Source organism: Syngnathus scovelli, chromosome 4 (assembly GCF_024217435.2).
Source record: "Syngnathus scovelli strain Florida chromosome 4, RoL_Ssco_1.2, whole genome shotgun sequence".
NCBI lineage: Eukaryota > Metazoa > Chordata > Actinopteri > Syngnathiformes > Syngnathidae > Syngnathus > Syngnathus scovelli.
Genome location: NC_090850.1, coordinates 23,282,089 through 23,294,642, shown reverse-complemented (window position 1 = coordinate 23,294,642; position 12,554 = coordinate 23,282,089). Strand labels below are relative to the sequence as shown.

The 12,554-nt window shown below is 44.7% G+C and overlaps 1 protein-coding gene and 1 long non-coding RNA gene across 2 annotated transcripts; one reads left to right on the top strand and one right to left on the bottom strand.

Moving 5' to 3' along the window:
- Nucleotides 1–2,094: 2,094 nt before the first annotated feature.
- On the bottom strand, nt 2,095–10,824 carry LOC125967015 (uncharacterized). Its single transcript, XR_007480635.2, has 3 exons — nt 10,441–10,824; nt 3,343–3,452; nt 2,095–2,625 (listed from the first exon to the last, which is right to left on the bottom strand). It is a non-coding gene; the product is annotated as an uncharacterized lncRNA (long non-coding RNA).
- dhcr7 (7-dehydrocholesterol reductase) lies at nt 2,532–6,391 on the top strand. The gene is made up of 7 exons (XM_049717636.1): nt 2,532–2,678; nt 3,369–3,474; nt 3,565–3,878; nt 3,940–4,153; nt 4,376–4,580; nt 4,992–5,123; nt 5,250–6,391. The coding sequence occupies exons 2-7, from the start codon at nt 3,371–3,373 to the stop codon at nt 5,712–5,714; spliced, it is 1,434 nt and encodes a 477-aa protein (XP_049573593.1). The 5' UTR covers nt 2,532–2,678; nt 3,369–3,370; the 3' UTR covers nt 5,715–6,391.
- Nucleotides 10,825–12,554: the final 1,730 nt, after the last annotated feature.

Sequence of the window (12,554 nt, the reverse complement as noted above, 5' to 3'; positions counted from 1 at the left end):
GTCTGTGCTCGCCTACAGCCATCAGCAACAATCAGTTCTGCCCCACTTACTGATGCACAACCAAAACACACGCACTCACGTCACAACACACACCGAGATGCACACAATATGGTGCTGGCACACACACATTGAAGCGTGATGGGCGAGATATTTGCAAACATTTTAAGCTGATCATGTTCACGCTTTGAACAGGAAGTCATTGGGCGTCTTGATTACAGCTTTTGTAATTACAAACAACAAACATTCCGGTCTTTTCCACAAAGGTCAAATGAATTCAAGGCCACCGAGGAGGTGGCCTTGAATTCATTTTTTCGCGAGCAAGCAAGAAACACACACAAGTCGTTCGTGTTTCAAGTTCCCATCACTCTCGCAATGAACGTTCCCACGCTGTGTCGATTTGCTGTTCGTGTTTACAGTTGACGTCATTGTCGGTAAGCGTGCTAATTGTGTTTATTGAGCGTGGATGAGGAAGGACGTGGGGATCGGAGGAGGACAAACAGAGGCTAGGGAGCATCCACCCGCATGGATATTCCTCCACGGGAAATTATTCAAGCGACGGCGTCGACCTGCTCATCTTTACGAGATATACGTAGTCCCGCGAGAGGGTAAATCGGAATATTTCACACTCGGCCGGGCTAGCGCGAGCTGCGTCCCAGGGGTGCTGATTAGTGGTAGATTTGCCAGGCGTCCCACCCAACCCCCGCCTGCCTGCCTGCCTGCCTTCATACTGCCAACACAAAAGCCTTCTTGGCCACATTTCACGCAGGGTTTCCCTCACTATTGTCAAACCAAGGCAAAGTCATTGAGATGGCTAGAAATGCTAGCACTCCCTTACAGCTCAATAAAAACAAAACAATAGGATTTTTTTTTTAAATGAGGGAACAAAACACCACACCGATGTACTTGATAGAAAATAAACATAAATACAAAAGTCAATGTAAACCGTTTGTGTATCATGATTTCATGCTACAATGCCTCAGGGACACTGCGGTCCTTCTGGTGTGTGTGTGTGTGTGTGTGTGTGTGTGTCTTGGCCACTAGATGGCAGTATAATAAGTCTATAAGACGAATAGAAGTGTTTCATAACTCAGAAATTCGAAAAAAAGCGAAAAGAGGTTGTAGACAGTGCAGCGTGCGCGCCGTACCAATTGTGCTAAAGTGTTCCACTTGGCCCAGATATGTACTTGCGGAGCCCGCAGACGGGAGCGCAATCAGACGAAGTCTGGACAAGAAGACGTGGAAAGACTGCAGTTATCCACATCAAACTCAATCAAGGAAGAAGAAAAAACATACACAGAAAATTGATAGGTGGAGGATGCAGACATGGTAGAAAGTAGTGGGGGGGGGGGGGGTGCTGTGCGTCTGCTCTTGATTACATTTAAACTGAAGAAAAAAATCTTTTGTTTTTGTCTTCTCTCTTTTATGCCTTCCGGAGATTCTTCCAATCTCTCTGCCAAGCAGCCGAGGCACTTCAAGCTGAGCGGCCACTTCCTGTTTTGGTGCTGTTGATCAATTGTTCGCTGCTGATGTGATCTCATGATATGAAAACGCATGATGAAGGCGATTGTTGCTATGCCGGGTCATTTGGTGGTTCAATAAATGATTGTTGTGCGTTTTATCCTCTGTCTCCTTGATGAGGCAAAAAGCAAGTTGTGCAAAAATGACGGCAAAGTTGGACATATGGAAGCGCATTGTAAAGTTAACAGAAGGTCACGATGGTGCTAGTGCATTGACCCCGTGTGTTGCAAACGCTACTAGTGGCTCGCAGGCTCCCTCTGCTGATAATCTATTTAAATATTCGATTAGGCTAAGCGGCTAAAATGACGCAATTAAAGTAGAATTATTTTAGAACATGCAAATATTAAGTATAAAAAAGCACAATTTCTTCTCATTACTATCATATTTCTATTAAAAACAAACCTATCCAACTAAAACATATTACTGCTTGGTAAAGAAATTACGATCATTTTAATTCCTTTTGTAGTGCAGCAAAAGAACGTTTTTTGGCGAATGGTAGTGTCACTACATGAAATTAACAATAGTTGTCTATCTTCGACATAACCACGAGACACAAAAGAGAGGCATTTCTTGTGTTTGTTTTTAATCAAATAAAAATAACTGAGTATAAGCAGAGAATTATTCTTAGCAGCTATATGCATGTATGTAGATATTTCAATTGGTTTTAAAGAACTACGACCAATACAACATGTATGTTAGAAAAGTCGACTTTGTGTTTATTTACACATGGCCCAGCCTGTTTATAGATTTATATATTTGATCTTACGTGCAGCAGCCAGCCTATTATCCACGAGTTCAACTCGTCGAGTTTGAGTCGTTTTGTAAGCAACTGGTCATGTAACCTGCCTGTTGTTTGTTCATGCGAGCTGAGCCATTCAAGCAGGAGGAAATTGGTCAGGCGCAGATGGCTTCAGCGACTCTTAGCCAATCAGCGCAAAGAATCCCCGAGCGGTCCCGCCTTTACGCGCGTTCTCAACTACCCATTGGCTAATATTAACATATTTGGGGGCGTGCCTGTTCGATAACGGTGAGTTCCATCCAGAGGTGCGGTGGGGAAGAGCCTACGGTGGAGCGACGACTGCCGGGTGCGTCGTTACGGTTGTCCCGCTGAGAAGAGAACAAAGGGCGGTGCTGTTAAACACCCCACCTAAAAGTGTCAGGTAAGAAATCATAGCAACTCTTGCCTGTCAGATTTTGGATCGACTAAAGCGAGCTAACATGGGTTACGTCACCATCATAACGATGGTGCTGTTTTCCTTCCAACCTGTTTTGATCAGATGCGATTCATAATATTATCAAGCGCTCGCTTAAACGCTGAAATACGTGTTTAGTTCATTTATATTATAGCTGGGCTGTCACGACCTTTCACCGGAGAAGTATTATGGCATAACAATTGAAAATCAATAATAAATGAAGTTGATTAAACAATAACAGGATGGGATGTCTTGGACAAGATGTTATCAAGACGGTTGTCACGGTTAATAAACAATAACAGGAGGGAGCGAATCCTTATTATCACTGAGGAGACATTTCATTTCAATTCTCCAAAGAAAAGACCAAGCAGGCTTGCTTCAAGCTGTTATTTGTCATTCATAGTTGAAGTTTATGGTAAAAACAAAAATCGCAGACAAAACTAAAGAGAATTGTTGAAATGTTCAATCAAACCACATAGTGTAATTTGTCCACAACATGATGCTAATGGAGAATGCCAAAATCAAAATTAGCATACGTTGCTGTAATTCTCAACCTTTCAAAACACTGCAGCTTTAACAACAGCGGGGCTGAAACGCATACCGTACAAACATAACCCAGGACAATACTCACTGGCATAAATTCTCTGTCTTCTGCAGACATGAACGGTGCCACTGAAGTCACCAGGAGGCGGGTCCAAAATGGCAGCCACAGTCCGTTGGCATCAGCTAAAACAGCAGAGCCTGTGCAGTGGGGGAGAGCCTGGTGAGTCAATCGCTCATATAATCAGCCGCACGAGTTTCTCGCACGGTAAATGCTGGAACGTATTTGTTTGCGTGCGGTGGTGGTCCTCAGGGAAGTGGATTGGTTTTCTCTGCTGAGCGTGGTGGCCCTGCTCTGCTTGGCGCCGTTCATCGTCTTCTTCTTCGTGATGGCTTGCGACCAGTACCAGTGTTCCGTCACACGGCCCCTCCTGGAGCTCTACGGCGGCGAGAGCACCTTACTCTCCATCTGGGCCCGCGTACCCTTTGTCACCTGGTCGGCGGCCAAGATCTACGCCGCGTGGGTCACCTTCCAGGTGGTGTTGTACATGTGCTTGCCCGACATCCTACACAAAGTGCTGCCCGGTTACGTCGGGGGAGTTCAGGACGGCGCCCGAACCCCAGCAGGTAGCGCGCCGCGCTCGCCTGGGCACGCCAATGCAAAGCCTTGACCGTGACCTCTCCCAAGGCCTCGTCAACAAGTACGAGATCAACGGGCTGCAGTGCTGGCTCATCACGCACGTCCTGTGGTTGGCCAACGCCCGCTACTTCCTGTGGTTCTCGCCCACCATCATCTTCGACAACTGGATCCCGCTCATGTGGTGCGCCAACGCGCTGGGTTACGCCGTGGCCACTTTTGCCTTTGTCAAGGCCTACTTGTTCCCCACCAACGCGCAGGACTGGTGAGGACATCTGCTTTTTTTGTAGAATATCGTAGACAACCTCATTCATTTCAGCAGCTCAGTTTCAAAAACTTCAGTGTTTGACTTTTTTAAAATAAAGGCCCATGTTTCAAAATAAACATGGCCACCTTTGCATCAGGGGCTTTTTTCCTCCCTCATTATTTCGAACGGCTTGTTTTGTTGCTACGGAGTCACAGTCGATGATGTGTCGTGTGTCCACAGCAAGTTCACGGGCAACGTCTTCTACAACTACATGATGGGCATCGAGTTCAACCCGCGTGTGGGCAAGTGGTTTGACTTCAAGCTGTTCTTCAACGGGCGCCCGGGCATCGTGGCGTGGACGCTCATCAACCTTTCCTACATGGCCAAGCAACAGGAGCTCTACGGTCACGTCACCAACTCCATGCTGCTGGTTAACGTCCTGCAGGTGAGTCCAGATAATGCCACTGGCAGAGCAGTCTGTCTTTGCGCATAATACCGTATTTTTTGGACTATAAGTCGCAGTTTTTTTCACAGTTTAGCCGGTGGTGCGACTTATATGTGAAATTATTAACACATTATTAAATCACTTCACGTTATTTTCTCACTAAACCGCATTAGGCCTGTGGAATAACTGGAACTGTAATTGACTATGAATCTGACATAAGCCACATAGAAGAGGAAGTGAAATTGTACTCCTTGTACTCCTGGGGTTAGTGGAGTTGTTTATAAGTGATACCAAAGATGAAGATTTCGTTGGATTTAATGGTTTGGAGTGACGCCGACGCTTCGATAAACTTTTTAGCATGTTATTTATGCTATAGTTATTTGAATAACTCTTAGGTTTTATTTCTGTCAGGCCATCTATGTGTTGGATTTCTTCTGGAACGAGGCGTGGTACCTCAAGACCATCGACATCTGCCACGACCACTTTGGCTGGTACCTGGGCTGGGGTGACTGCGTGTGGCTGCCATACCTCTACACGCTACAGGTCAGTCCACAAGTCTGGTAGCTCACCTTGAAGACAATATGATGTGCTAAGTTAGAGGCAGGAAAGGAAAGCAAGTGTGGGTTGACTAACTCTGCTTGGTGACTCCAACTGATCCACGTCGTGCAGGGCCTGTATCTGGTCTACCACCCGGTGCAGCTGTCACCGCCGCACGCCGCGGCCGTGTTGCTGCTGGGCCTGGCGGGCTACTACATCTTCCGCGCCGCCAACCACCAGAAGGACCTATTCCGCCGCAGCGAGGGCGCCTGCACCATCTGGGGCCGGCCCCCCTCCTTCATCGAGTGCTCGTACCGCTCGGCCGACGGCGGCGTGCACCGCAGCAAGCTGCTGACGTCGGGCTTCTGGGGCGCGGCGCGCCACTTCAACTACACGGGCGACCTGATGGGCTCGCTGGCGTACTGCGCCGCCTGCGGATTCGGCCACCTGCTACCGTACTTCTACATCGTCTACATGAGCATCCTACTGGTGCACCGGTGCCTGCGCGACGAGCACCGTTGCGGAAGCAAGTACGGCGCCGACTGGAAGCGCTACACCGACGCCGTGCCGTACCGACTCATCCCGGGAATCTTCTAGGCTTGGCGGAGGTTCTCAAAGCGAGCCAGAACTTAGCAAGTCCACAAAATCATTTGCAATAAATCACGTGGTAGCATTTAGCAAAGACACAACTGCAAAGTGACAGAAAAAAACATAATGTTGCGTCGGATCACGTGTCGTAAAGGGACAGAAAGCGAATCCTTTGCAACGCATTTTTTTAAATACAAGTTTATAAAGTCAGGTTATACCGGAATGGAAAGCTTGCCATCCACAATATGAGTCATGTCATTCTTAAAGACATCCATAGGGTTTCAAAAGTTGACAACATTCATATTCAAACCTGATTTTTTTTTATTTTTTATATCTGATGGAAAAATATGTCTAGCGAGCAATACTGTGAAGTGTGGGCCATGTCATCTTACAGCAAGTGATGACGACCTACAACATTCCGAGCTGCAGGGGACCAAACGAGTTTCTGCCACAGTGCTGACATGTACCAAATGACACGCCTTTTGTCAAGTTGACAAGTTCACATTTCCTCCCATCACATCTTTGAAATGTTTGTCTTCATAATTTACAGAAAATGTGTGTGTCAATTCACTTTTGGCTCAATAACAACAACATACAAGATCAAAGAAGCACATCTTTTTGTGACAATATCCTCCAATGGGGACCTTGGAAGGTGATTTTAAAATATAAATGTACTAATTCATAAATATCAGCCTGAATTCTTTTTTGATCGAATTAGGAGAAGTGAACGGGTTTAGTGAAACGTCTCTACTAAAGCTGCCATTTTCACTTTTGACCAGCAGAGGGCAGCAAAGGACAAGCAAACAAAGTCTGGCTGGCGTAAAGTTTGATTTTGTTAACTCTAAACGGTTTTCAGCATGGAAGTCGTGTAATCCAACACCCATTCAAACAACTTGTTTTGAAAGAGATACTAATTCTTAATACTGCAATTCCATAATCATTTATTTTTCTCTGTAGGACTATTTTTAATACTATTCATTAGATATATTAAATACAATATTTAAAAAATAAACAAAATACTAATACTGCACAATCCCATTCTAAAAACGTGTTTTACGTTTTAACATGCTGTAAAAATCACCTCTAAGACATCATAACAATCATAAAATAAAGAAGCGGAACCGCTTTTTTTTAACCTCATCTATTAACGACTTGGCCCATCTGACCATTTTACACTTGAATGGTGATTAACGAATGTTACGTAATATGTCTGAACGGTTAAGACGTCATCATTTCCCTGATTTCTTGTAGAGCTAAATTGTCTCAAAATCCAAACAAATGAATTGTGTTCGACCTTGCGACGTCCACGTTGTAAATCACTTGTGATAAATTGTCAATAAGGCTTTGTGTCTTTGTTGCAGTAATGATTGATGATTATGATACAAGGACGTGAAAGTGCTCTTAATTCTCCAATCGGGTTAATGGATTCCCAAAGCATCCTTGACAGGCAGGAAGTGCGGCCCGACGTCCAACATGACAAACGTGCGGCTTCGCTGAACCAGGCCCAATTAGCAATTTGTGAGTCTGGATTTGACAGGCGCACATTATCGGGGAGGGGAGGGGAGGGGGGGGTCAACATATTACAAATGCAGTGGGGTCTTGTGGTACCTAAATATTTTTCCAAATGTTTTTTTCTTCATCTGTACCACTTCTAATCCAGTGTACGAGTACTTTTTTACCACCTCTGCTGAGGGTGCATGGGCGTCCAGGGGGGAAGTCAAAATGTAGAGAGAAAAACAATGGTCAGACCTGATTTCCCCAGGGGGCAAATTATTTTTTTATGAGAAGTTTTGCAGGGTGAGCGAAGCATGCAAAGTGGGAAACCGGGCACCACGAAGTGTGGAAAGTACATGATTTGTCAGCAAAAACAGCAGGCCTGAATCACGTCAAGAACATTCTGGGCATGATTGGATGCAGTCTGCTGCACCAAGAAACTCAAGCTGATGTTTCTCAATCAAAATGATTGACAAAAGGCTATCTTGGATGGAAACGCATTCGACAATTTGGCGGCAACATTTGAGGTTCCACCGACGTGTTTTTTTTATTTTATTTTTTTATCTCCGCATGACAAAGCCCATTACGACTTGGTCTTTTTTGTGCGTACAGCGTCTTTAAAAAAATGCCTTTAAGATTTAGGAGCCTTTCTTTGCCCTTTTGACCCATGGCCTGCTAATGGAGTGTCGAGAGCCACTTTGACCGTCAGACTAAACAAAGAGGTCAGAGCGAGCGGTATCGATGAGCGATAACGTCGTTGCAGGCGACACGTCAACTCATCGGCGCCTTGAACTTTGCCACCTTTGAACCACGGCGGCCATGTTTAGCTCAAAGGTAGACGACAGCTTGGGTGGGAGGAATATCAAAGGTCAACCGCGATTCCAACTTTCACAATAAGCGGCGAGCGTGAGAAGCTGTCGTAGTTGGCTACGTCATCACTCACAAAGATCCAAATTGAAGTCATTTGCTCAAATAAACACCATTAAGTCGGTGACAATGAACAAAATCAGGAAGTTGCGATCAACAAAAATAAATTCAACTAAATAAACTTCTGCTCAGCTATCTCCAACACAGCTATAAACTAAAACCTAAGATAAAAAAATTAAAATTCGACCTGCTACTCCATGCAACCTGTTAAGACAACCGCAATGGAACAAAAACAGGAAGTAGCAAACCATCAAAATAAAACCACTGATGGCGCCGAACTGGTCCAAATGGTTTTGTGGAAGTTGTATGAGTTTTGAAGCGTTTGCATTTTAAAACGCCACAATGAGGTTCAGTGAGGTCTGGTTATTACCTTCTTATCTTGGAAAGTTTGACTTGTAAGCTGAATTAAAAAAGGCTTAGCGGCGGCTCTGAGAGATTAAGAAGTCAAAGGCGCAAATCCTGGTCTGATGAGGTAAAAATGAAGCCGGAGCAACAACAACAAAAAAAATGGTCACGGATCAGCAGAGCGAGCAGCAGCCAGCGCTTACACGCTAAATTGGACTCATCACAACTGCCACAGATTAGAAAATCGCAACTGGCAGGGGGGTAATCACATATTGTTACTCAGATGAAGTTGATTTTTCTTTTTTTAAGTATCTGTACTTTACTCAAATATTTTTTCAAATGTCTTGTGGTTTTTATTCCCTAAAAACTGACTTTTTACATGGCACATTTTCTAATTTCAAAACGGGTGTCGTAAGTCAATTCATTGGGTAGTCTTCAAATCATTAGAATTCAATTCATGAGTTATTCCAATCACAATTAATGATGGCGATAAAATACATATAAAACACCTGTTATCAAATATACATGTCAAAACACTAGATAAGTCTAAAACTCCTTTAAGATGAATTCAAATAAAAATATACATACATTGAGTACTTTCAAAACGATTTCAAGTGCCAAGATGAATGTGGGAACGTGCCCCGTTGCTCGTCAAGTGTCTATACTCAAGTACTGCGTACAAGTACTTTTTCCACCTCTGTAAATAACGCAGATAGCGAGCAACAGCAGGGATTCCACTTTCGCATGTTCGGGCTCGCCAAACGCATAAACACGCCGGCCCGAAACGACAGCTGAGGGGGATTCCAGCCACCTGCTTGGTTGCCATGGCGACCACCGGAGGAAAGCCTATTGACCAAAACTGCAGCGGAAGATATTCGGGGGCTCACCGGGCCGCGCCCGGTCAAAGTATGCCGGCCGGCTACAGCTGTGACTGAGGTCAATGGAAAGATTGGAAGAAACATCTTTGTTTGCATCTCGGCCTCTTAACTGGAATCGCAACTGAGGTGGCTTCTTAATCATCATTGCTAATCACCTTTGCCGCACTTCAACATGAAGCCCGACATCTTTTTTCACCATCTCACGGCTGCTTTTGGACTCCCTCGTGATGCTTTGCTCGGCACGTCAACTTTCGCGCTTCACGTGAGCGTCCAGCTCGTCCAGGAATAAACGGCAAACACATGTTTGCGTTTGGGAGGGCGCCCGACATGCATGAGAGATGATGATGAGATGATGACGATAATGGCGAAGGCGATGACAGGTCTGCAGGAGACGCTCCAAACATGTCGGCCACTCCCGTCCACGCCCAGCGACTCCCCAAAGCCCCGTGGGAATGATGTCTGCCTCAATTTGAGCCCCGTTCCTCTCATTCTTCTCTCACTCTCAAAATATGTGGCCGCACTGATGCTCATTTCATCTGTGGCTTTTCTTTATTGCGTTTTCTCACTAAGATGAAAGTTCACACCTAAATCCCGACATCTGGTGCAAGCTATCCACTCACACATCGGTTGATCAGGTCACATCCGCTCACATATTCTCCTCCAAGACAAATCAACTGGCCACCACAGCGGAGTTGAAACCAGCCCAATTAACATACACACAATTGATAAAAAGCTTTATTTAAAACCTAAATATTGTAAAAAACAATCCCTCAGACACTGTATGAGAATTCAAGTGGGCTAAATCCAAAGTTGTCCTGAAATAGTGGTCGAAGTCCAAGGCAATGTCAAATCTGTCACTATTTCATGCAAGACAACATGCAAAATGCACAAGCTTGAAAATGACAACAAAAACAGGAAGTGGCAGTTTGGGGCATTTTGTTGATTGGATCAGATTGTATTGTTATCTTATGAGCATTAATATGCAACACTTGCCCCTAAGTGTGCTTTAGTTGCACCCTAACAAGCATGACAACATCTTTTATAAAACAAACAGAGCAATCGACAAGAGGAAGAAACACCAGCAATCTTACCTTTAAATCTTGCCTTGCACATCTTTCTGTCCGAGTTAGAGATGTTTCAAAATCCATCATTGTGGGGTTTAATTCCATCGTTGGTCACCTGTCAATCAAATCGAGTACTTACAGAAAAAAACATCTCACCTTGCGTTCGATGGCGGACATTTTTAATTTGACTCAGCCAATGAGGAGCGGTGTTAAAGTCACATGGTTGTCTCTCGGCCAATTGGAGTCAACAACATGCCGTAGCACCTATATATGCAGAGGTCTCACATAAGGTTGTCAAAAAATGGCAAATAAACGTCTCAATTATTGACTGTACTTGGATTGAACACAGTTAGTATTTCAAATTAGAATGAATTAAAATGATCATAAAGTAATGTAAAAAGAATGTAACAACTAAGGTTAAAACTATCAACAAATAATATGAATAAAAGTGTCAATGTTGATGAATTAATACATACAATAAAATAGGCTGAGAATTTAATTAGACAGAAAATATTCCATCAAACACCAAAGGTCTTTAGCGTTTGAAAGAACATTTTTTGCAAGCTCTATTCATTGATTTCCCGATAGTGTAGTCAGGAAGGTTTAAAAATGTACTTCACTGCAATAGAATGGCGGCGGCGGCGGCGGCTGCGTTTTTGTCACCTGCGCTGGCTGCACGTCCTCTCTCCACTTCCTACTTCCTGTCTGGATGCTGTGAAGCTCCTCTTGTCATGCAGAGGAAGCAACGTGTTTGTTTATTTTCATCAGGAAACATCTCATCTTGTTCACGTTGTGCTCCCATTGTGTGTGCGTGTGTTCCTAGAATTAATTCTAAAAAAAATCCAATGAGGCTCAATTTTACGCTGATTTCATAAGTTTGGTCCAATCGTCAGGCTTTTCTATATCATTGGAACGGAGATGCTTGAGGTCGCTGGGGTCATGTTGGCATACACAAGCTCGTTCGTGACACGGAATGCTTGGTGTGTCTTCTTCATTGGCCTGTGGAATGCAGACAGATAGACGCACCCACCCAAGAGGAGATTTGCAGGCTATTATTTATCGGTCACTTTGTCTGCTCTTTGTCTATTCGTGGCGTGCAGCTGTGATGATGAACATGAACCACTTGGACTGGATGATGCATTCACTGAACGATGCTTTCCCATAAGAAGGCAAATTCAAACCTGCATGCGGAGGAAAAGCTCGACCAATTTTCAATTTTAGTCCGTGGCGGTGTTCTCAATCGAACTTGATTTTATCTTCCACGATTTGGGCTATTTTGATGTTTACCGTGCATGCCTTGAAGGTTTCATGGTCATCTGAGGTTGAATCTGCGCTCGTCTGGCAACATACATGTAGTATTTTCCAACTGCTGGACTTTTGGAGGTTTCCGCACATACACACACGGGTGGTGGGAAGGAGATGATGTCACTTGCCTTTCGGTTACTGCGCTTCCTGCCGTTTCCCGCCATCTCGCCGGCCCATTTGGGCACTTGCGTGCTCACCTTGGCCGGGACGGCATCAGAGGAAGCGCACGCCCTAAACTGCTTGGAGATAAAGCGCCTTTCCAACCTTGCCGTATAAATGCTCCTTTGAAAGCCTGACTGATTAGTGACGGCGGCTGTTGATGTGGCTCAGTGGGTCAATTGTACCCTGACTTTGGTTGTGGGGGTTTTGCCATCAAAGCGCACACACACATCAAGCTGTTGTGGACAACTGAAGGCCAAATGAGCCAGTCAGCGAAGCCCCGCAATAAACATTAACCCATGACGGAACCAGACAAGGTTACCGATCACTATCACTTTGTGCACTAAGTGGGTTAAATGTGACCCTCGAGGCCACACATGCTTGTTTGTTCGCATTTGTGTTGACTTGAAACACTCGCAAAGACGAAATTGACCAGGAATACAATGAAGACTCATGTTTGACAAGCCAAGAAAAGAAGGAAAATGGTCAACGTACGCAATGTCGTGCACGGGTGGGTTCACACCGGGACGAGACCGAGTGTCACCTTGTGACAATTTGAGAAATATGCGACACACACCAACATGGACATAATTGAAAGACGCCACCAGTGCATTAGCTGGTCTGTGTCCAAGGCTGTGATTATGACAATTGTTGAGGTAGACCCGCATTTAATGTTG

Bases quoted from the DNA above. Each gene is read 5' to 3' on its own strand.
- dhcr7 (XM_049717636.1), top strand. From the start codon at position 3,371: ATGAACGGTGCCACTGAAGTCACCAGGAGGCGGGTCCAAAATGGCAGC. The intron at 3,475-3,564 runs GTGAGTCAATCG...GGTGGTCCTCAG, and splicing joins GTGCAGTGGGGGAGAGCCTG to GGAAGTGGATTGGTTTTCTC. The intron at 3,879-3,939 runs GTAGCGCGCCGC...ACCTCTCCCAAG, and splicing joins CGGCGCCCGAACCCCAGCAG to GCCTCGTCAACAAGTACGAG.